Source organism: Scleropages formosus, chromosome 25 (assembly GCF_900964775.1).
Source record: "Scleropages formosus chromosome 25, fSclFor1.1, whole genome shotgun sequence".
Classification (NCBI taxonomy): domain Eukaryota; kingdom Metazoa; phylum Chordata; class Actinopteri; order Osteoglossiformes; family Osteoglossidae; genus Scleropages; species Scleropages formosus.
In genome coordinates, this window is record NC_041830.1 from 4,572,245 (window position 1) to 4,597,852 (window position 25,608).

The following is a 25,608-nucleotide window of genomic DNA, read 5'->3' on the forward strand; positions in this document are numbered from 1 at the left end:
TTATAGAGTGATATGTGACAAATCATTTTTGGATTCAGATATGTTCTCGTATTATTGTAATGCACTTTTTTATTGTTCTTGGAGATGTATCTGACTTTGGACAAAAGCATTTGCTAAATAAATTATGAATGTAAACACAGGATGAGAACATGTCAATTTCAGATAGACTGAGCAACAATGACCTGTTATCTTGGTATTTATAGTACAGTCCAAAAGTCTTGATGTTTCACAAATATTTTAGTTTTGTACATCTTCCACATTACAAATTTATTGTACGACTTTCTGCGACCAGGAGATTGGGCGTTTTAGATTTCTAAACATTCTGTGGCGCGGAGCACCATGGGTTTGGATGGGGCGAAGAAGGACAGGGAGGCAGCGTTCATAATGAACGATTTATTCAAATGCCAGCACAAGGGAAACGATGCTCTCGGTCCAAGGACCCTGTTTCCTACAGGACCTGCACTTACAGCCAGCCTGCCTAGTGCCCCTAGGTTCTCCCCAACACACTGGGAGACACGGTCACCCCATCATTTTTCCCCTAAGTGCCCCCAGTGGTTACGCATTTAACATTATTTCCCATAATGCAACTATTTACATTGAATCAGTAACGCGGGCTGTTAGAATTCTTTTTGCAAAAAGTGACACATTAAAGTGAGATGCATGTCATTTAGTAAAGAAAGTAACTTGGTAATAGGCCATTTTTGAGACATTTTTTTAAAAAAAAACCTGGTTTTTGTATTTGTATAGTTAATTCATGATTAAACAAATATGACAAACAGATGCTAATGATCAATGACGTGTAGATTGGCCCAATTGATTAACTGAAAAGTAGTAACTGGAGGGGGAATAAAACAGTGCGCAAGTGCCCCGTTACATATTATATTTAACAAATGTTAAGCATCTCAACTCTTATAAAGTTCTAAATGAAGGCAAATTGCCTTGCGATAAGTGTTATTTATTGAAGTTATTGTGTCCACTTTAAGGGGATCGGGTGGTATTTTAGTGCACAGGGTGGTCAATTTTAGAGCTCACGGACACAATTTTTAACTTTCATACTAATTGCAGTTACATCATTGACTTGTGAGAATTCGGCTTACAAAGGGTTTTCAGAAGTTTGTAAGGTGGTGGGGGAGGGGGCAGCTGTATTGTACTTGATATTTAAAACCTAAATTTTGCCTGTCATTTAAGAACTTTATGGTAAACATGCACTACGTAAATATGACGGTCAATGAAATGTGTACTTGTTGCCAGCAGTTACGGTATATATTAATTTATTTCAATTCAATTTATTTTTATGGAGTGCTTTTCTCACACAGTGATGGAGTGCTGAATAAAGGCACGAGGCAAAAAAAAAAAAAAAAAAAACGGGTGACTACAGGCTAGCGTAATACATTATCAGTGCATTTATTAAAGCTATAAGTATGCCTACTGGCCACAGAAGAAAGGAACAAAGATCTCCCAACTGTCCCAAATTCAAGGGAGAGGAAAAAAAGACTTTGGGAGTCCAAATGCCAGTGGCTGCCCACCCCTCCTGGGCATTCTACATTAAACAAGAGTTCTAAGTCAGTTTAGAACTAACGATGGCATTGTTGCTGTATGTTAACTTAATTTTCCAGTTTACCAAGATACTTCTCCATTATGGTGGTTGGTCATCAGCTTCAGTTAGCATGAGGTGCTTGTGTGGGTCATACATTTGAATGCTTCGGCAGGTGAAGCACAACTCATGCAGCAGTCTTCTCTAAGTTTCAGTCTTCTTAATGTAGTGTTAACATTGCTTCCAGGTAATAAAGGGCAATAAAAAAAAAACTTTCCAGAGTATATGCTGCCTTGTGTGCTATGTGTCTAGGATAGGCTCTGGACCACTGCAGCTCTACATTGGATGACTGGTTAATGAAAATGGAATTAATAAATTGAGGGATGTCTGTATTATATAACCTTTTGTTTGTGACATAGTGGTAGAAGTGACTTGGGATTAATGGACAAATCAAATGATTACAAAATGATTTAGAAAACAACCGTCCGTTTTGTCGTGTTTTATGATCTAGGAGAAGTATGACGAGGAGATAGAGGTGTATCGCCACCATCTGGAGCAGACCTACAAGCTGTGCCGGCTCTGCCAGACTTCTGTGGAGCACTATATCAAGCATCAAAACCGGCAGCTGCGAGCCCTGCTCTTCAGCCACCAACTGCGCCGCAGCCGAGACTCCCATTTGGGCTGCATTCAGGTTAGAGCAACCGTTACCAGGGAATAGCGTATGTTGTGGCGAATTATCTCTCTGCGTGTTTGTGTTTGCAGCTTCTCTGTATTCTTAATTGTACAGAAAATTAAGACATACTTTTTCATACTCTGAGTTGTACTTCACTTTGGAGAAGAATCTCGGAGAACAATAAAAGTGCATTACACCAGTTACCTTGCCTATCCTGCTTCCAGGTTGTGCTTGGAAAGCCTACGGTATTTTTCTGTCTCACTTGCTTTGAATGCAGAGAGTGCTCAAAATGCACACGTATTTCTGAAAATCCATCAGTTAAACTTGCTGCTAATAATAATAATAACAACTCTACTGTCTCTGCAAAATGCAAATTGGGACCACCTTTTGTTTTTTTCCAGACAACAGGTTGTAGTTCTTGGATCAGTTAATGATAAAAAAGGGTCAATTTGTTAGCTTTGCTCTCTTCCTTGTCTCTGCAACAGAGCACCCACTCCATTCCCACTCCAGGTCGGGTGATCTTGCTACGTGTCCTGGACTTTGTACTTGCTACTTTCTTGGTGGCATTGGCAGTACACAAACCTGAGGGGCTCTGGGCAACCCAAAGCGGTCATGCCAATGCATCCCCTCCTGCTCCAAACAATTTGAATGCATCGGACACCCCAGATGGTAGCAGTGATGTGGTATGGCTGTGGCAGGAGCTGCTGGAACTTATACCAGACAACACTTTGGAGAAAGCCCAACAGGCATGGGACTATGGCAGGGACCACAAAGCTGCTGTGGCCTCCTTGGGCCTATTTATCTGCATTGTCAGCATCTTCCTTGCTGGCCCTGTGAGGTAATGGATTTTTACTGAAATTAGCTAGATATGCACATTAGTTATATTGCATTCTTCAGAAGAATAAAAATCTTTACTTTAAACTGGAATTGTCTACATAATTGGATGCTTTTTCATTTTGGAGTTTTCAGCGTTGATCTGATGATGTGGTTGCATGTTCTTTGAATGTCTAAGGCTCCGACGAATTGATGCTGCATCATCCATCCTCTGGTTCCTGCTCATGAGCCTGCATCTGTTGGAAAAGTACGTGGTGCTGGATGGTCCTGGCTGGTTGGACACAATCAGATTTTGCACCACTCTGCTGTGCTGCTCCGTGGGCTTTGCTGCCGCTGTGGCCACCCGCAAGTCCACGAATTACAGAAGGGCACGGGGTCGAAGGTTAGTGTCTTAGCAGAACACCAAAAACAGACCAAGAAATAAAGAGCCAATTTCTATTGTGATGTTCACCTCACTCTGAACTTTGCACCAGCTTGCTAATTGGTGCATTCAGTTAAGTCGTATATTTAGAATATAATCTTGAATATAAAGCATATAAAAACCAATTTGAATTAATGTGCTTAATGATAACCACAGCTGTCAACTGTTATTAGTGACACTCAAGTCACCTGTAATGATTTTTAGAAATTGAAAAGTTGAAAAAATAATTCATGAATGGATCACAAGCAATCACAAACATGTCATTAAATTCAGTGTTGGTGTTTTCACTTTCCTCTGTCATATTACTTGCAACATACTGTGTGTCTTTGAGCACTGCTGAGATGTGGTGGTTTTCACTGAAGCTCAGCTTTCTCAATTTAGATTTTGTTACGATGGCGATAAGTATGATGACTTAGTGCTGTCTTCAGTGGTTTCTTCTCATTAGTACTGAAATTTTGCATATGGTTTATTACAATTTATTGTTCCATACCACTCACAAAGCACACACATTTACATTTGTTCACTTAGCAGACGCTTTTCTCTAAAGCGACTTACAATGGATACTATGTAGTGTTACCAGCCCACACACCTTATTCACCAAGGTGACTTACACTGCTAGATACACTACATGGATCACTCATCCATACATCAGTGAAACACACTCTTTCTCTGTCATTCACACACACACACACTATGGGGGAACCTGAACAGCATGTCTTTGGACTGTGGGAGGAAACCAGAGCCCCCGGAGGAAACCCACACAGACACGGGGAGAACATGCAAACTCCACACAGACTGAGTGGGGGTCAAACCCACATTCTCTCGCACTACCCAGGCGCTGTGAGACAACAGCGCTACTCGCTGTGCCACCCGTATTCTGCAAGTATGATATAAAACCCTTCGGGATTATCAAACACTAAATGAGGTCATTAATGGGAATGTTTCCCGGCAATAAATTTTGGAAATGGATTGCATTTTCCTTGTACTTACATGTATATTAGCTATAAGATGCTGTTTGTCATTGGATTAGAGTAGTCAAAGTGCTTGCTAGCATTAGCATTAATTTGGTATTTATATTAATTTATTTAGCAGATGCTTTTTTTCCAAAGCAACTTCCAATGAACTCTATGTAGTGTTACCAGCCCACACACCTCATTCACCAGGGTGACTTACACTGCTAGATGCAATACTTACAATGGGTCACTCATCTATACATCAGTGGAATACACACACACACGCGCTCTCTCTCTCTCACTCACACACTATGGATGAACCTGAACAGCATACCTTTGGACTGTGGGAGGAAACCAGAGCACCTGGCACTTGACTGGAGCAGAAGGATGTCTGGTGAGCTGAGAGTGGCTCTCTTTCAGCAAAAAATGTGGTTGTCATTCACATGGAACCTTAATACACTGTTGGGAATGTGTTAAGTTGTTGAAAGTATGTGGGTCAGTGGTACTTTAACAGGTATTAATATCAGCTGGAAGACATTTGGACTGACTTTACTCTCTGTGTTTAGGTATCTTTCTGGTGGATCTCTGGATCTCTGCTACAATGGACATACCCCACTCCTGGATCCTCCTGTCTCTGGCTCCTCTTCCTCCTTTGTTCCTACTCCACCCCCCAACCTGTCACATCTTATCAACCGGAAGTTAGGTTCACGGGAGCGCCGGGCCTCGCCCTCGTCCCTGCCAGGGCGTCTCAACCGAGCCCTGTCCCTGGGCACCATCCCTTCTCTGACTTGCACAGGTAAGTAAATCACCGGTGCAATCACTTTTCTGGTCTACACATTTAAACATGTCTTGAGCCATTATCCTTTCCCTTGCTCATGGAGCCCAGCGACACATGTAGTAGGGAAAGAGGGCAGTATGCTAGATATTTGCTTGAACAATTTTGTCAGAATCAAGGTTTCATTAGAAATAAGTAATGGTAAGTGCTGTTGGGTCAGATTTGAGGCTTGATGACCACTCACATGGTTTTCTTGTTCAGGAAAAGTCTGGAAGCAGTTTATTATTGCTGCCTTCCGCATATCTTTAGATTGCAAACGGACAAACGGGCAAACTCCGCGGACTAAGGTGAATTTTAACTTACACTTTGAGAGGCTGTGAGGCACTGGCATTAGTCTCTGTGTCTACCAAAGGTGGTAGAGAGAGTTCAGGATCCGGACAGCTTGAGGGAAAAAGCTGTTGCGCAGTCTGGTGGAGCCGGCTCATATGCTCCTTTATCCCTTCTCAGACAGCAGGAGGCTGAAGAGGCTGTGGGAGGAGTGCAAGGGATCACCCACAATTTTTGAGGCTTTGTGGGCACAGCGGGCACGATAGGCCTCCTGCAGGGAGGGAAGTGGGATACCAGTGATCTTCCCAGCTGTAGTCACGATGTGGTGTATGGTTTTGTGGTTGGAGACACTGCAGTTCCCATAGCATGCAGTGATGCACCTTGTCAGGATGCTCTCAGTAGTGCCTCTGTAGAAAGTGTGCATGATATGTGTGGTGGCACACTCACCCTCCTCAGCCTCCGCAGGAAATACAGATATAGATTAGTTAGTTAGTTATGTAGGTATAAAAGCTGTCCTTATGTCTAGTGTTGCATGTTTATATTTATGCTATTTACACAGCACCGTGGTCCTGTGAGACACGACATTTCGTCCCACTGTATGTCCACACATGTAGTGGAATGACAATAAAGCTTGACTTGACTTGACTTGAGATGCTGGTGGGCTTTCTTGGCCGGTGACGCAGTATTGATGGTCCGGGAGAGGTCATCGGTGATGTGCACCCCCAGGAATTTGGTGCTGCTGACTCTCTACGGCAGAACCGTCGATGGTCAGTGGGGGATTATGGATATGGGCTCTTCCCGAAGTCAATGACAATCTTTTTCCCTCCCCCACATTTAGGAGGAGATTGTTGTTCCTGCACTACACACCCCCTCTCTGTATGATGTTTCATTATTGTTGCAGACCCAGTTGTGTTGTCACAGGCTTAGTGATGTGGTTGGAACTGGATCTTGTGGTACAGTCATGAGTCAGTAGGGTGAAGAGCACACACCCCTGGGCTCCCCTGTGCTCGGTGTAGTGGTGCTTGAAGTCCTATTGCCAGTCTAAACCAACTAAGGTCTTCCAGTGAGGGAATCCAAAATCCAGTTTCAGAGGGAGGCGTTCAGGCCCAACCAGTCTAGTTTGCTCACGAGTTGCAGTGGGATGATGGTAGTGAATGCTGAGCTGAAATGAATGAACAGCATTCTAATGTAGGTGTTCTTGTTGTCCAGGTGTGTCAGGGCCTGGTGAAGAGCAGAGGATACAGCAGCATCTGTGGACCGGTTAGTCCGATATGCAAATTGGAGTAGGTTATGAGTGGGGAGGATGGATTTTATGTGTTGCATGACTGACCTTTTGAAACACTTCATGATGTTGGGGGGGGGGGGGTCACTGCGACGGAGCGATAGTCATACAGGGAGGATGACTTCTTTGGTACCAATGTTATGGTGGTCGCTTTGAAGCATGTGGGAGTAACTGCCTGACCCAGTAAAGTGTTGAAGATCTTCTTTAAGAATATCTTTAAGCACTTGTGCACAGTCCTTTAGAGCACTGCCAGGTATGTTGTCCAGGTCAGCAAGATTGTGGGCTTGATCCTAGTTAGTGTTGTCTTCACACTGGCTGAAGACAGACACAGGACCCAGTCATCAGCCGTTGGTGTTTTTAGTGCAGGCATACTGTTCAGCGTTTCAAAGCGTGTATAAAAGTCGTTGACAGAGAGATGTTGCTATCGCAAGCCTGTGGTGAGGGTTTATAATCTGTAGTGGTCTGGATTCCCTGCCGCAGATGCTGTGCATCTCTTATCATTAATATGTCGATTTATGCCTTCAGTGTACCGGCGCTTAGCTTCCCTGATGCCACGGGACAGGTTGGTCCTGGCTGTTCTTAGTGCTGCTTGGTCCTCTAATATGAAAGCAGCAGGCCAGGTTCTCAGCAGTGTGCGGACCTTCCCTGTCAGCCATGGTTTCTGGTTATCCTGCATGGTAATGGTCTTGGTGACAGTTATATTATCTGTGCATTTCCTTATATAGACATTCACTGTCATAGCATACTTGTGAATGTCTGTGTGATGATCGTAGGTTGCTCCTTCTCTCAATGTAGTCCAGTCAGTGGTGTCGACGCAGTCTTGTAGTGTAAGTGTGACTCCCTCAGGCCATGTTCTGATCTGTTTTAAAACCAGTCTGGCAGCTTTCACCCAAGGTCTGTATACAGGCGAGATGTGGTTAGAGAAGCCCAGGTGGGGGAGGGGGTAGCCTTGTGTGCACCCTGTTATGTTTAGTGGTTTAGCTTAGTTTTAATACTTATGTTTATTCATGTAGTAGATGCTTTTCTCCAAAGCCAATTCCAGTGAATGCCATGGTGTTAGCCCCCACCTTACTCACCTAAGGTGATTTACACTGCTAGATAAACTACTTGCAATGAGTCACTAATCCATACACCAGTGAAACACATGTTCTATCTGTCTCTCACACACACCCACCCACCCCATGGGTCCTCAATCCACCTAAATACATAAAAGATTAATGTAATAATGGATTAGTAGTTTGCACTGAAGTGTCATTGTTTGCAGATAGAAGAAGCTACTGTCAGTGATCTTTGCTCTATTGTGATGATTTGTTCTGAGAGTCTTTGGATTTCTTGTCGGTTAAATGTTGAATTTTGACCCTTTAATTTTAATTGTTATATTGGTAATACGGGGGTTGTGGTGGTGCAGCGGGTTTAGCCTCTGCCTGCTCTCCGGTGGGTCTGGGGTTCGAGTCCTGCTTGGGGTGCCTTGTGATGGACTGGCATCCCCTCCGCCTCCAGCCTTGGGGCAGGCGGTTTCAGTCTGTGTGTGTATTGATAATACAGGTCTTGAACACCTACAGTAAAGCTTACTAAGTGCTTAAGCAGGTGAATGACACCAAAACAGTGAAGTAACAAATTAACTTAATTTTAAAAGAATGTAAAATATCAGCAGTTGTTCAGTTTCCATTAATTTGTCAGTTATACTTGTCTACAGAGATGCAGAATATGAAGCAAATTGTTGAATATTGTTTGATATTGCTCCAAATTATGATAGCTGACAAATTGTTAAATAGCTGTAGCTGTGACGGGGCGTTTGCAATACTACAAGACTGACAAGCTGTCTTAGTAAATGTTGTTGCACAGAACTTGGAATGCTGGGATAAAACTGGTATGGAAAGGTTATTGCACTGAAGATTGATAGAATGGTTGATAAGTGTGATGAACAAAGCATTGGTTATTGCTCCAACTCAAGCCCACACAGTCATGTTGTCTCTTGAATGGTTGGTAATCAGCCTTTGGGTTAGTGAAAATGCTTAAAATACACGAGGGCAAGACAAGCTGGACTTGGCATCCTCCCTGAGCTATGGGATTTTTCTCAGAGAGTATAAAGAAGCAGCAGAGCTGTTTTCTCATGAACCACTTGAAAAGGTTGCAAGAACTGGCCTGGATGTACAGATGTGGGCTCCAGACCATGATTTCTAAAAGGAGTCCATAGAACCTGTCATGTGGAACTTTTGGTGAGATGCATTGTAGGAGTAGCATGTAAGTTGGTGCTTTTGTATCAACGGGGAGCTAAAGTATCACACCCACTTGAGGAACCCACCAAGTCCCATAAATGTACAAAGGGCCTTTTATCCTCCTGAGAATGTGTGCATGTGCTCTCTCAACACCTGAACAGACAGTCTGTAGATACAGTAGTGCTAGAAAGTTTGTGAACCCTTCAGAATTTATCCTTAAATTTGATCTAAAATGTGAACAGATATTCATTTGTCATAAAATAGAGAACCCAATAAAAGGAATAGTTCACAAAAGCTCATATGTTTTGGTTCATAACTGTCTTTGCAAGAAAAAGTATGTGAACCTCTAGGATTATCAGTTCAGTTAAGATGAGTCAGGAGTTTCAATCAATGAGTTGACAATCAGATGTTTGGGTGGGCATGCCCTACTTAAAAAATAATTTTCTCTTCCAGCTAATGTAATGCACTCATTATTTTCAATGAAATGTACGTTGCTTTTGGAGAAAAACATCTGCTAAATAAATTAATGTAAATGTAAATAAACCTGAGTCTTCCCTACCAAAGTCTGATGTTTTCCACATAGGTTTGTTCATGTATACTATGCCTCAATCTGAGATTTATAAGGACCACAGAAGAATAGTTGTTGATGTTAATCAGACTGGAAAAGCTTACAAAATAAGTTCTAAAGACCATGGCCTTCCCCAATCCACTGTCAAGCAGATGGTATACACATGGAGAGAATTCAGCACCATTGTTACTGTCCTCAGGAATGGTTATTCAACAAAAATCACTCCAACACCAAAATGCATAATATTCCAGGATGCCAGGAATACCCTCAGGTAATGTCTAAGGATATGCAAGCCCCTCTTGTATTAGATAATGTCTGTTCGAGTCCACCATCAGCCAAATATTAAACAAGAATGGTGTACATGAGAGGATAAGGAGGAGGAAGCTACTACTTTCGAAGAACAACACTGCTACCCATTTAAAGTTTGGTTAAGACCACAAGAATGAGCCAGAAGACCGCTAGAAGAATGTTCTGCAAATGGATGAGTTGAAAATAGAACTTTGTTGCTTAAATCAGAAACATTTCGCATAAACCTGTGAAATACGGTGGCGGCAGGGTCATGGTTTGGGGATGTTTTGCTGCCATGAGACCAGGAAAGTTTGCCATCATTGATGGAGCTATGAATTCTGGATTGGACCAGCAAATTCTGTTAGACAGTGTAGGTATATCTGTCTGTGAACTGAAACTCAGAAGCTGTCTTGCAGTAGGACAACAGTCCTAATCACAAGTCAGTCTACCAAAGAATGATTTAAGCAGAAGAAATTCTGCCTTTTGAAATGGCTGAGACAAAGTTGAGACCTTGACTGAGTATGAATGCTGTGGCTGGACCTGAAGTGGATAGTTCATGCAGGAAAGTCACTGATTTGGAGCATTTCTGTAAGGAGAAATGGGCCAAAAGACATCCAAGCCATTGTAGGGAATGATCAAGAGGTGCCATAAATGTTTACTTGCAGTCATTGCTGCTCAAGGGGTTCACAGCACTTACTGAAAGCATGGGTTGACATGACACATTTTTTTCTGACAGAGATTTAATGCATATTATATAATTACAAGAAGTTTCACCTATTATGTGTTGTTTTGTTAGGTTCTCTTATCTATTCTTATGACTTTGATCATCTGATCACATTTCAGGTCAAATGTATGCAGAAATTCTGAAAATTTAAAAGGGTTCACAAACTTTCTGGCATGACTGAGTTTTATGGTAATTTTTCATTTTCCCTGTAGCAAATCCTTCCTGTTGTAATAAATCAAAATTATGATGCTCAGTCCTCACATAGTTTGTTGCTAAGTGCAATAACTGCTGCAGTCTAGTTCTTCACTGTTTAGAATGAGTATTCCGAATCTCTGAAAAGTCTCACCATTTTCCCATTGCAATGGTTTTGAGAATTGTACAATCACACAAAATTGGATCTGGTGAAATTCTGTTCCTTCCATTCTCTTAAGTTTGATTTGATAGTTATACAAAACACTTTTTAGATAAATATTGCATCTGAATTCTGTTTTTAAAAAAAAATAAAAAAGAAGAAAAAATTTCTACATGTCAGGAATCCAACTAAATATTTTTTTGAAGATTTCTCAACATACAAGAGGTGGTTCAAAAGCTCAGTTCATCAACAGCTATACCAAAGATCAGGGTATTCAGTCCCAAGGACTGTGATGTTGTATTAAAAAAAAAAAAATAAAAAATCTGAGCACTTCTTTGGTTGCTTGACTTTATGAGTTACTGAGTTAGTTTTACAGTTTCAAATCTGATGTTTGTATTTATGTTAGAACCTAAATTATATTGCAGTGGCAACAGTAGAAGATGACATTACATGTAAAGTGAAGTTTTTCACAAGCTATGGATTCTGTATGTGAATAGAAAACCTGCTGTTCTGAAAATATATAGTAGTAGAGGTGTGAGAATTAACATGTTCTCTTCATGCACCATAACTACAGAATTTCAGGAATGACACGTTTCATAGTGTCAACTCCTTGATACATATGGTGAGATCTGAGAGCTGCAAACTACTTGCTTTGAAAGTATCCTAAAGTTCATGAAAAATATAGTATTTGAATGTAGCAGCAGAATCTTAAATCTATTAGGAACTATAAGCACAGCTCACAATGTCGGTGTCACTTGCTGATGCAGAAGATCTTAAGGCCATTTTTGTAGCTGCTTAAAGTGAAGCTGAAGACAATGATAAAGGGGGAAACCCAGCAATGTCTGAGACATGCAAAATTTTTCTGAAGGAAAGATTTGCTAAAAGATGTGATTGTTTGCCACTCGCTGAGGAATTTGAAGGTGAAGGAAGCCTTGATGAATGCTCAACAGCATTAAAAAAAAAAAATATAGTCAACTTGTGTGAAGAAGTCAAGTTGTTAGCAGTTGACAATGGTAAGAGATTGTTCCCCATGACAAGCAGCTTTCTTGTTGCTTGTTACTCCTGACAGGGATTATGGTTCAACTGTTTAACACTTTGAAACGTTTTTTTTTTCTTTTCTCTCTTCCCCCCTCTTTTTTTTTTGTGCTGTTTGTAGGCGTGCAGCTTCACGGAGCGGGAAGATGTCATATAATCATAATATCTCCAAAAGCAAAACAAATAGAGCTGCAGTTTAAAAAGCACAAACCTAGCACTATGGAATAAACCCGAATTCTTCGGGTGTCTACAGCATTGTGGAGGGGCTGGGTGATGAGCCTGGGAGAATTAAAAGTTGCTAATATATATTGATGATAAAAATCAATAAGGCCACAAATTTCCTTCATGGCCAGTAGGTTTACTTATAGCTGTAATAATTACGTAGTTGTATTAATTTTATGTGTGGCCAACCAATTATTTGTATTATGCCTTTAATCCTTTCTTCAGTGATCTGTGTCACTGTGTGAGGAGTGCTCTAGAAATGTAAATGGAATTTCAATTAGGTAAATTAGAATTCGTCTAATTTTCATGGCACAAAACAGCACATAGTACTAACGAATCGTTTTTTTTTTTTTTTTTTTTTTCTCCCCCCCCCTCCCCTTTTGTACTGTTGTGTGTGGGGGGGGAGCGGCATCTTTACATAGCTGAAAAAACTGGATTATATGTTATTCAGTGCCCTATTAACCTTTTTTCCCCACTGTGTACATGATACAAGAAGACCATTGCAGGTGGTGTTCATACATGCATATTTTAAATTTCATTCAAAATTGACAATAATGTTAAATGTTAATTATTTATATATTATTCAATAGTCCCCCCTACTAACAGGACAAGGGTTGTGTATATTACAGAATCCTGCCAGTTGAATAAAGCAGCTGTAGTTTGCTGTTTGTGTCTGTCATGTTTAATGAAATAATTATCACTCTTCTATCTTCAGTAAGAGCAGTGATTTGGAGCCTATCCCAGAAGTATTGGCTGCAAGGTTGAAAAGGGGGTATACCCTGAACAGGATGCCAGTCCATGGCGGGGTAGCCACACACACAGTCATTCCCGCATTCACACGCTAAGGGCATTTAGAGTTGTCAATTCATCTGAATTGCATGTCTTCGGATTGTGGGAGGAAACTGGATGAAACCCGTGCAGACTCCACACAGACTGAGCAGGGATCAAACCCCCATTCTCTTGCACCACCCAGGCGCTGTGAGGTGACGGCACTACTCGCTGTTCTACCATGGTACCCTGAAGTTATCATGCATACAGTAAAGTTTGTATAATAAAATCTATAAAATAAAGCCAAGCAATGCAAATTACTGTGTAGCATACTTAAATCAAAAGGAAGCCAAGGCTCTAATACCCTTAAAATGTACCTTTAGACTCTTTAGGTCTTCTTGTGGTAATCTCGCATTCTTCCTTATTGACAGCTGTGAGCTCGAGAACCTACTGCTTTCATTCATGGGACGTTGTGCTATTGATAGAGGCATACTGGGAGGGAAAATCTCACTCTACAGTTCGCCTGTGCGTTTAACCCCTATTCTTCCCTTGCCTGACTGACTAGTAGTAGTAATGTGTAGAGACAGAATGTTCAAACTCTGGAATTACAGGGGTCCAGGGAGTGCCGTCTCAATGAAAATGATTGTTGTGAGTCTGTCTGGACATGGCTGAATGCTATAGTCACATGCTTTGTGATAAGGCTTTTTATTCTGCTCCTTCCTTTATAGTGAGTGTGGCCAGCTGGACAGGTGGTTCAGTTGAGTTGTCAGAAAAGCAGCAAAGGGTGTGGTGTATTCTAGTCTTTATGTACAGTTGGCTATTGAAATTATGTCCACATTCTTGGTGTTATCACTTGCATGTTTATTGTAAATAGTTCTTTTTGTATGCCTGTATTATGATTTATGCACATCTATTTTTGAAAAATCAGTTTACCCTTTCCCAGCTTTCCTACTTAAGTTTGGCTGTAGTACCAACTAGCAGCTGCTTGGTTTTGTTCATGGATTTATTTAGGAAGGGTTGCACACAAGAAGGCTACTACTGGGACTGTACCTGGTCTTGGTGTAGCAGCTTGCATGTCTCAATGACCCCAAGAACTGTACCAGTTGGGGCATTGCTTCTGGCAAGTTCAACTTTATTGGATAGGTCTTGTAGCAAGGGACCAGCTGAAAACAGTCCACTGGTCTTTTATCTCGGGGTTGAGCATGGGGCTAATAACCCCATGCTGTAAAACACATTTTGTTACAGAAACTGATACAATTTTCAGCTGTGAACCAGAAACCAATGTCAATTTGTGTCAATCATTTGGCAGTATGACCACTCCTGATGAAAGCCTACTACAGGAACTCAACAGTGTGAAATCAAATCTTGGACCCAAGGCAAGATTTATGTAGGAACATGAAATGTTCGAACCATGTATGAGGCATCGAAATTAGCTCAAGTCCTCAGTGGGGTGGAGAGGTACAAGCTGGACATGATTGGTATTAACGAGTCCTGCTCGATTGCTGCTGGAAGACAGGTTACTAGAACTGGATCAGTTATTCTGCACTTTGGGCACCCAGACAGTCACAAACAGGGTGTGGCTATCATGGTCTCAAAAGCAAAAGTTAATACCTTGCTTGAAGGGGGGCCCATCAATGACAGGTTGATTAGAGCACACTTCAACTCTAAGCACAGTAACCTTACCATCCTGCAGTGCTATGCACCAACATGGAGGATTCCGTCAATGATGACTGTTATGAAGCCCTACAGCTCGATGTCTCAAAAACACTACAACATATGTTATTGACCATGGGAGACATGAATGTGAAGGTTGGTGGAAATAATACAAACTGCCAGAGTTTGAAGGGTGCACAGAGTGAGGTGGAATGAGTTAAAAAGGCAGACACTTAGATTTCTGCCTGGAGAACAACTGTGTAATGGGGGATACCATCTTTCCACCCAAAGACATCCACAAGCTCACTTGGTATTCACCTGATTGCGGCACAACCAATCTGACTGACCACATAGTGATCAATTGTCATTACAGAATGTTAGTTTGTCATGGGGCTGATGTCTACAGCGACTACCATCTAGTAACAGCTACTCTTAAGTTGAAGCTAGGCAAAGCTGAACAGGAAAGTCAGCCCAGGAAACACCTTGACATTGCCATGCTGAAATATCCAAAGGCTACCAAAGAGTTTATAGTAGAAAAAAACTGCTTTGAGCTACTAGCCAATATGGCTGAAGAGCCTGATATTAATATGAAATGGGAGTTTATGAAGAGCATTTATGTACAGACAGCTACAAGTATCTTAGGCTATAGAAATAGGAAGAACAAAGAATGATTAACAGTGGGAACATAGCAGATAACTGGAGAGAGAAAACCACTGACAAACAAGATCTTTAACATGAAGTCACACAGATTATAGCAACAGATACAGCAAGCTTACAAGATCAAAGACAGAGAGGTAAGAGTGCCAAAAGGGGTAAGAAATTATTTGTGGAGGAATTGGCAAAAGAGGCTGAACATGCTGCTGGACGAGGAGGAATTAGCACTGTTTATAAGCTCATTAAAAAGTTCTGTGGCAGAAATGCCAAAAAAAAATCTACTGCTATTAAAGACAAATATGGAAACAACTTTACAAAAGACCATGAACAGGTAGCAAGGTGGGGACAACATTTCTATGAAGTATTAAATAGACCAGAACCAGAGGACCCAGCAAACCCACCACCAGCAGTAGATGATTTGGACATTCATTCCAGTCCCCCACAAAAGTTGAAGTTACACATACCATTAAAGCTTTAAAAAATGGAAAAGCCTGTGGCATTGGCAACATTCATGCAGAGATGCTAAAGGCCAGCCTAAATACTTCAAATGTACTCTCAGACCTCCTCTCAAGTATATGGAGAAAAAGATTCAATCCCAGATAACTGGTCTAAAGGACTTATTGTCAAACTTCCAAAGAAAGGAAACCTCCAAGTTTGTCATAACTGGCAAGGCATCACACTGCTTTCAGTTCCATCAGATGTCTTCTGTAGAGTTTTACTGGGTAGAATTGATTCAGCTATTGCTCGAGTCTTTGAGGCAGACTTTTTCCTGATGATGTAGAAGTCATGAGCCAGTAAGGTGCAGACTTTTCAAAAATGTTTCATAACATCATGAATTTTGCATTGTCTCTGAAGTTTTATTAGTTTTGAGAAATGTTTTCCTTGTGTTTTTTGTTCACCTACCTCTCTGCATTTAAGAAGGATATCAAAACTTACCTCTTTTTGTCTCACTTCTCCCTTAATCTAAGTGCTTGATCTAGTTGGAATACATTAGTGTTTTTTTTGCTGTTTAAAATAAAGTGAAATAAGCTTTTGGTATCTGAAATTTTTATATCCGCGGTGTTTTCAGGAACAAATTAAATCTGTAGGGATGCCTCTACTTGTAAAGGCAGATTGATTACCCACTTATGTTAATATTGCAAGTGTTTAAGGCCTTGCCCTTATGCCCCAATCAACTTTTGCATGGTTGTCTTGTAGATTTTTTTTTTTTTTTTTTTTTTTTGTGCTTTGCAGACTCAGGCTATTTATTCAGTGGCAGTCGACCCTCGTCGCAGTGTAAAGATTCTCCACCATCAGGTAAAGGAAAAAAGTTTTTCTTGTAATTTAGTGTAAATGTCTGTTTTTACAAAGGTCACATATTAGATGTTATGTTTGTCTTTAGGATGCAGATATGCAAAATTTTAAAAGAAAAAATCTTATGGGGTCTTGTTTATCATTCACACAAAGTTCTTCAGTGACTTTAAATGTTACAGTAATCTGGCTCACAGTTGGACTGAGCATCATATAACTGAGCTTGGCAGTTTGCGTCCTTTCTTTGCACAGATTATTTCTCCCTGAAGACTGGGAGCCGTCCCTCATCTCCAGGCCCCTCCCCAGCGCCCTCAATAGCAGGATCAGTGACATCTACTTCCAGCTCTGCCCACCAGCGCCGCCCCCTCATCAGCCCCGCTCGCCTGCAGCTGGGTGGCAAGAGGCTTCAGCTTTTTTCGTCACACTTAGAACCTGGTCTGCAGGTCTCACCTTGCAGCCACTCTGAGTCTGCTCCTCTCCATAGTGCAGTGCTTAGCCCTGAAGCCCTTGCCTTCCCTTCGCACAGCCATGGTATGCAACGAAATGTGAGCCACTCAGTCCCCAGTTTCTTCATAAACTGTAGGAGTGAATCATATGTTTTGAACAATAATTACTCACTTGCATTTAATTTGTTACAGTTCTTCAAACATTGAGAAATAGAATATAAGCTTGCGTGCATTAGACTTTGATAGTAGTAGTTTAAGGGCCGAGAAGAAACACTTAAATGTTTTAATTTGTGCAAAAACAAATCTTTAACAGTTCCTCGAGAATGGTTGTTCTATTCACACACACTCAGTTATTCACGCACTCCTAACGGCTTGTATGAGTCAAGTCTGGTCTGGAAAGAACAGGACAGTAGGCTAGTCAAGGTACACCCTGTATGGAACACAAGTCCATTGTAGGGTCTCCAAACACACATGCAGAGTAACTCGGACAAGCATTATTTTTTTAAAATGAAGTGGAAAGGCTGAAATACTTCTTTTTTTGCTGTTACGTAATTTCATCTTAATCTTATACAATCTTTTACCCGCGTGAAAGATTATACACTGTAATTAACCGCACCTCATGTCTTTGGTGCTGAGCAGATGATCCAAGGTCTAGACATATGTGAAAGGAATTAAGCATCAAAGAAAAACCTGCCAGCTGTGAGCAGTCTCTTGTGTCTGACTGCTGAAAGCACAAGTTAAGTGGCACATTTACATTAATGCACTTAGCAGATGCTTTTTCTGCTAAGCAGCTGGACAAAAGTATTTTTCACAAAAGAAAAAAGACTTAAACATACGCATGATTACTGAAGCCCTACTTGTCTGACACCAGCATCACTGTAACATGCAGATTCCTATAGCTATCTGTAGCAATATCATAAGAATAGGAAAAAAGGTAGGTAGACAATAACAGGTGGTGAAGGACTGACTTGTGCAGGTGAGGCTTCAGTATCTAAGCTGAGTAAATAAGTGTACCAGAAACACAGCACTGCTGAAGTGACATTAAAGCCTACAGTGTAAGTTGACTGATAATTAGGGACATTGTCACCTAGTATGTTAGTATATATCTGCTGTCCTCCCCTTTGTGCCTTAGACAGCATAATATGGGTGGCACGGTGGCACAGTAAGTAGTGCAGCTGTCTCACAGCACCTGGAGGGTGTGAGAGGACATGGGTTTGATCCCCACTCAGTCTGTTTTGAGTTTGCATGTTCTCCCAGTCCTCTGGTTTCCTCCCACAGTCCAAAGACATGCTGTTCAATTTTCTCCGTAGTGTGTGGGTGACAGAAAGAGTGTGTTACACTGATGTATGAATGAGTGATCCATTGTAAGTAGTGTATCTAGCAGTGTAGGTGACCTTGGCGAACAAGGTGTGGGCTGATAACATTACATAGCGTTCATTGGAAGTCTCTTTGGAGAAAAGCATCTGGTAAATGGAATAACATAAACGCACTTCTTTGACTGGTCTGAAATACCAATACTGTCTGAAGTAACCCAATATTCAAAATGTATACAGTGCCCTCCACTAATATTGGCACCCTTGGTAAATATGAGTAAAGAAGGCTGTGAAAAATTGTCTTTATTGTTGAATGTTTTGATCTTTTGTTCCAAAATTCACAAAAATGTTCTGCTCTCATGGGTATCAAACAATTGTAAACACAGGTTCATCCGACAAAAATATTTAAATATATAAATTATTTAAATATATGTGTGCCACAATTATTGGCACCCCTATGAATTCATATAAGAAAAATATATTGTGTTGTGTTTGTAATTGTTTGATATCCATGAGAGCACAGTATTTTTGTGAATTTTTTTGAACAAAAGATCAAAACGTTAAACAATAAAGACAATTTTTCACAGCCTTCTTTGCTCATATTTACTAAGGGTGCCAATATTAGTGGAGGGCACTATATGTTTGAAGTGGTAAGTATGGACTGTATTTTTTAATATATTTTACAAGGTGCATTTTTATTTTTCATTCTAAGAATTGTTTTACAGTTGGTTCGTTTTTCATGGATAAATCATTGGAACAGTGGTGCACTCTTGCCCAACTACCAGTAAAACTCCAAACAAGTTGCTGAGAAATTACTTTGTTTGAACTGTGTTCTCAGTTGCAGGCAATGAGTCTGATCTTTTCTTTGGACTCTCACCTGTAATCACAGTTGTAAATTAAGTGATTAGTATTTGCTCAGGAGACAGATGAGGATAACTGCTTTTAAATGTGATTGCCAGTGACCCATTCATAGAGCATTCCTTACATTGTCATTATAGTCTCTTTCAACTGTAAATAAACTCAGTACAATACTATATGTGTATGACAACCCACTTTATTGCTTTCCAGATCTGGGCTCTGGGCTTGAGAACAGTAGTGTGTTTGAGGAGAGGGAGGGAGAGAAAAAGAGGGGCAGTTCCTCTGGCTCTTCAGCCTGCCTGGTGGACACTACTACTGGGGCAGGAGCTAACAACAGACAGCCACTGAAGGGTAAGTACTTTTGCTTTAGCAAGTGAATGATGTGATGGGGTGAAGGGGTATTAATCATATAGAACTATTGTTAAGGACATGGTCTTGTGGTGACATTCACAGTTTAGATCCCTGGTTTGAGGACTTTTGCACAGATTTTACATAGTACAGGCATACCTCAATTTAAAAAAGAAATCAATTCCACAAAACATTGTTTATAAATTTCAGGGCACAGAGATCATATTTTACAATCTTTAAAATGGGAAAAATATTTCACTGCAACAGCAGTACCCACAGAGGCCACACATGTCCAGCCTATGTTCTTGAACACAGAACACCAGGGCCAGCAGTTCCCCAATAGTTTCCCGGAATGGTTGGCCATTCAGCTATGCACACATTTTCCCCCACAAACTTAACAATTAATAAAGTATTAAAACATATCAAATAGAATCAACCAAAGATGAGACACATCACAATTAACATAAAAACCAAAATACAACATTTAACTGCATACTCTTATTTGAGAACATATTCTAGAAATGTAACACCAAAAAATCCAGACATCTGACAGATTATAAAACCACAGAATAATAATGTTATTGTAACACCTCCCCTGTTATGTACTCTAAAATCTGTCTATATCGCATCCAAGTTACATTTTCTAAAATTTGACAAAACCATTGTCTGTAATCTTTGAAAAAAGAATGAAACCATACATAAAAACAACACAAACATAACACTAAAATAATGTAGCGTCCCCCCATGAAGCTGCTGGAGACGGGTTCAGGAAACAGGGTTCTAGGAAATTGCTTTTTATTCTCTTGATTGCACATGTACATGTCTTTTCAGTAGCAGTCTTCACAAAGATGCCACAGACAGTACAAGGCAGTCCACTTGAGAGGTCCCCCAGGTCACTTTAAGCCTCCCTACTTCACAAAATGGTTAGGGGGTCACCCCTTGAACCCCCCAGAATTCCCCTGTATCAGACTAAGCATCATCAACATAACAGCCAATCAGAAAGGAACACAGGACTATGTAGAGGTGCTGTTACATTAGTATTAAATGTCAATTACACAACAGATTAAAACCAATTAAAACATGTTCAAATCAACACTTAAGTAATTTTTTAAAAAAAAACACCCTTTTTCTCCAGCTCCCAGGTGGGACCCCTCACTACATCCTGACAAACTGAACTTAGGAGGGAACCCCACCCTTCAAAAAATCCATAACCAACATAACAGAATTGTCTGGTCCGATAGGCACCCCCAGTGCAGAACGGAGACTGACCTGGTCTCCCTCCTGCATCTTTTCTTCCTTCTGATCACGCGAGAATTACTGCATACATGTACATTCAACTATGTACACATATATAGCACTACACTGGGAGAGTGAAACCTCCAGACTAAAAGATTGCTAGCACAGTGGTTAAGAGGTGCTGCTTTTGGATCTGAAAGTGGCTGGTTCAAATCTCTCCTACTGTTGTAGTACCCTTGAGCAAGGTACTTTCCCTAAATTGCTTCACTAAAATGATCTAGCTATATAAATAGTTGTTGATAGCTGAACATTTCAAGTTGTTTTGGAGAAAGGTGTAATGGAAATGGAATTCTGTGGTTCTTCTTGGTTTGCATTTCCTCTGTTAGGGTCTGAGTCCGTACCCCAAACTTCCACCTGCTGCTGATTGCGTTCGTGTATCGAGATGTATATGTAACCGTTTGTGCTTGTCATTTCAGGTGTGCTGGGCTGGTCACTGTGGTCAGGCCTCCTGTGTGCAAGCTTGATGGCTAACCTGGTATTTGGATTCCTCTACTGCTACCACAGCTGGAGATGAGCTGTCTAGGCTCACTGCTCTTGTGTAGACAACCTGAGATCCTTTTTTCTGTCACTGCTCTGCAGGATGATCTCACTGGGGCTCCATTCTTGCCCAAAAGTAGTAGTGTATTTCTCCAACTATGTAGGTCAGTAGAAATTTATGATCTGCATACACATTATTGCTGAAGACTTAAGGATAACTCTTATTGAGAACTTTATTGGAAATTGTACAGAAAGTTGAACTTGTCTAAATGTGATTTTTTTTTTTTTTTTTTTTTTTTTTTAAACTCTTTTGTTTGAATTGTATTTTTATGTGACAAGAGCATACTTGATCATGGCTGCTGAGATGCTTATGGTTTACCTGCTGGTTTTACGTTTGCTTCATTGACACTAACATCTTGGAATGTGTTCCTTATGTTTAGGCAGGCACTTCTCCATTACCAGTACCAGTTAGATAAGATGAAGTGCTTGAATTTCGGCCATTCTGCCAGGCAGTCTAGGAATGCAGACACTCAAGCATTATTATTCCAGCCCCTAGAACCAGGGATCATTGTATAATGTTGAAAACCATTTTTTTCAGAGGCACAAGAGGAACTTCTGTTCTGCTTTTTAAGTATCAAAGAAACTGTAGGTCTTTGTTTTCTGTGGGTAAATCAAATGAGAAAACCTGTTGTGGTATGATATATATGTCCATTCATGTAGCTTCAGTGAAACTACCGTATAAGTCCCCATGAATTCTTCTAGAGAGCACAACTCTTGTGTTTCTATAATCACATGTCTGTGGCTAACAGTGTCTCCAGTTAACTACAGACCATTGTCTGTCTTTACTTTCAGGTCATAAAACAGATGTTCTTATTCCTCACCCTGCCAATTTTTATGTTAACACATGGGCACATGACAACTATCATTACACCATTATTAATCTAGATATTTTGGTCTTTCCCAAGTGCTGTCAAAGATAACTAGAAAACTGTATCACACTACAGACTTCAACTGGGATTGAGAACCCATGCTTTAAAGTGATACTTCCCATTATGTCAGTACTTAGGTTACTAAGTGCAAAGAACTTTGAAAGCGGGTAGGTTCTAAAATTCCGGTTTGCCCCAAGTCACTGTCCTTACAGTGTCTGCACTTTTGTAAACACACTTTACACATATTTTCACTTAAGCAATATATTTTGCATACTTTTTGGTACAATACTTGCCAAGGCTGGATCCAACAACCTTTTGGTTACAGCCTAACGTTATTGATCTCTGTGTCACCTGTAGGTCCTTGGCAGTGCAGTTATCTAGGTTGTACTACAGGGATAACAAGCTGTCAAAGCCTGTCTTTGCTGATGGTTATATTCTTAAATGTATAAACAAGGAGTGATGGGGGGTAAGATTAAGATCAGCAAAAAAATATAAAAATGCTGGCAGCTGAGACAGAAGCTAGTTTCTCCTTGGTGGTTTTTCTGACACGTGCAGCAAAACAACTTTCAGTACTGCCCTGGTACTATACATAGAGGTAATAACATGAGTTTAATGTAGATCAACAAGCTATTAGAGCATCCCAGAACACCTATCAATGCCTCTCCATGCAACAGCCTCTGTGCAAAATTTAACAGTGGATATTTCCATGGGCAGGACAGATATCAAGTATTAAGTTTTCCTGTTACCTAAATATTTGTTTTTTTTTTTTTTTTTTTGGCCAAAATATTTTATTTCTAATCCAATGTTAAGCCATGAAACATAATTCTGTTCATTTTAACATGAGAGTTGCTGAAAGATTATTTTTTTTAAAATAATGTACAGATGTTGAATTTGAAAAGGTAATGTTTCCACCGGAGACAGTGTGTTATTACAGGGTGTTTATTGATCATTCACCAGTGACATGTGTAATGAAAAAGTATGAAATGGCAATTTTACAATGTTCTCTGATGTGGTGTTTGCTGTAATTGACAGTGGATTGTCTGCACTTCACAACAAATGTAAATAGTGCTACTATGAGAAGTATTTTCACCAGGGGTTTAATGTAAGAACAAAGTAATTTACAGTTCCTGATCCAACCCAGGACCTCATTTGCCTTTGATAGTTAAAATCTAGCAGTCAATGCAAAATTTGTTGCAGTTCACCTTTTATCTTTTGTGGAAATACATTTCTTTAGTGCTGCTGTCAAAGATAGATAAAAACTATATTAATCCTGAACAAATTTTGAATAAGAATTTAATTAAAGTATTTTGGAACTTTTTAATATGGTCAGTTGTATGTTATACAGTTACAGGAACAAGAGTGTGCATGCAAAAATTTTTAACCACCTCCTGAAGTTATTTTCACACATGTATGGTAGCATTTCACTGAATTTCTTAATTATTTTTAAAAAAAAAAAGAAAAAAAAAAAGAAAAAAATTTACTCCTTGACTCTATGAGGTATTTCACCAAATGTTCTTTTCAGCCAGGACTAAAGATTCTGTGTATGGAAAACTCAGAGCTCAAGGAAAACCTTCTGTCAAAAAAAAAAAAAAAAAAAAAAAAAATTTTAAAATATCAATACTCAAGGCAAAAATTCTGTGGAAAAAAATAACTCTTTTCACAGCTGATACAGGAAACTATCAGGTTTCGAGTGTCAGTTTTTAATCTACCTAAACAATGTTCTGTTGATGTAATACCTTTCCAGTCTGACCAGTATTGTTTGATAGTATAATAAGGATGTCCAAAGGGCTGATGTTATTACTTTTATATGGAGTGGAATAAGTATGACTTATTCTTTATACTTTCCATAAGTATGACTGCAAAATCTAACATGCCGCTGTGCACTTAACATCTAGGTCATTTGGAAAATTAGGATATATTTGTGTATGACTTGTTTGTGTCAAATATCTTGAAAAACTGATTTAACATGTTCATTGCATAGATGTTACTTGCCATTACACCCTGAAGATGCATATGCCATGAGAAAATGCATAGTTGCTGGCTGAGGGAAGCAGTTTGTGTTGAGAACATTAAATTATACTCACAAAAATGCGGAAATGAAGAAAATGAGGCTTTCCAGTTCATTTTTCGTTAAAAGTTCTCTCATGAGAGAAATAAGGCACATTTTATGTCTAAAGTGGATGCAGTTAATGGATACAGTTTTGCCAGTCTTAATGCATTATTTATTTTTATAATTAAGTATCATTGGTTGTTGCAAAGGATGGTGGTGAAATTTGTTTTGTGGGATCTCCTCATATGCTATCTTATGCTATAGGGAAGCCCATCCTACTATATCTATCTCTGGTTTCTCTATTAAAGAATGTTGGTACTCATTTTTAATCAGTTTGGGACCAAATCTGACACTGTAAACTGAAGCCTCTCAGTATAATTACAAGCTCTGTTAGTTTTATACACTGGTATAAATCAGGTATGGTTTTACTTTTTTTTTTTTGAATACTTTACCTGGAATGTGCTCCTCCGTTGAACACCCATTCTTCACTGGCTGACCTGAGTACTTTGGCTATGAAGTGAAGGGCTTGCTGAGTTGCAAGCTCTGCTGGTTTTCGGATGGCTGGCTCGGAGGAGACAGTGAGTCTGCAGCATGTCGATGCTTATCATTCACCTTCCAAAGGAAGGCGCTGTGTGCGAGTGGCCTGCAATTGGCACAGTATACAGCTTACAGAATAGCCCATCCTTGGGTTACAGGAATGCCCTACTGCAATGAATCAAGGTAAAACTTTGTTGAGTGATATTTGGTACTGTGGATGGGATTGATGGGATTGATTGATCTTCCCCTGCTTTACAAGTCTGTCAGTCAGCCAGTCCAACTTACTTGAATCTAGCAATGATGTTATAAATACAGGCAGTCTCTGTATATAACAAACGGGCAGTACTTTGTGACGCGCATCAAAACATTGCATGGTTTGTCGGCCCATGGGTGGGACACGTGGGCCCGAGGTAGGATAGACTTAGTTCTTTTGAGTTGGACCACATTGCTGTTAATGGTGTCTCGTGTGTTACTGTATTTGGCTTTAATTTTTTGTTTTTACCCTCCTAACCATGGCACCAAAGCATAAATGTGATTCAAGTGATGGTGATGCGTCCAAGAAATGGAAAACGATCATGATGGAAATAATAAAGTGATCAGAAAAAGGTGAAACGCCAACAAACATTGGAAAAGCGTACATTAAAGTTTTTGTTTTGCACGCGCACATGCATACACACGCTCTCTCTTGCTCTCTCTCTCTCTATTATAAATACCGTAGTTGTCATGACCATGCCCGCACCTCGACCAGCAGCTTCAATCGGAGCACTCGGCTGTAAAAGACA

The 25,608-nt window shown here is 40.2% G+C and overlaps 1 protein-coding gene across 1 annotated transcript in view; it reads left to right on the forward strand.

Moving 5' to 3' along the window:
• tmem201 (transmembrane protein 201) overlaps positions 1-21,584 on the forward strand; it is a 31,961-nt gene extending 10,377 nt beyond the window's left edge. Inside the window, exons 4-11 of the mRNA XM_018741821.2 lie at positions 2,046-2,225; positions 2,693-3,045; positions 3,220-3,423; positions 4,982-5,211; positions 16,516-16,578; positions 16,825-17,103; positions 19,400-19,540; positions 21,250-21,584. Coding sequence (XP_018597337.1) covers positions 2,046-2,225; positions 2,693-3,045; positions 3,220-3,423; positions 4,982-5,211; positions 16,516-16,578; positions 16,825-17,103; positions 19,400-19,540; positions 21,250-21,347 — 1,548 coding nt within the window. The 3' untranslated portion in view covers positions 21,348-21,584. The remainder of the gene's footprint in view (positions 1-2,045; positions 2,226-2,692; positions 3,046-3,219; positions 3,424-4,981; positions 5,212-16,515; positions 16,579-16,824; positions 17,104-19,399; positions 19,541-21,249) is intronic.
• Positions 21,585-25,608: the final 4,024 nt, after the last annotated feature.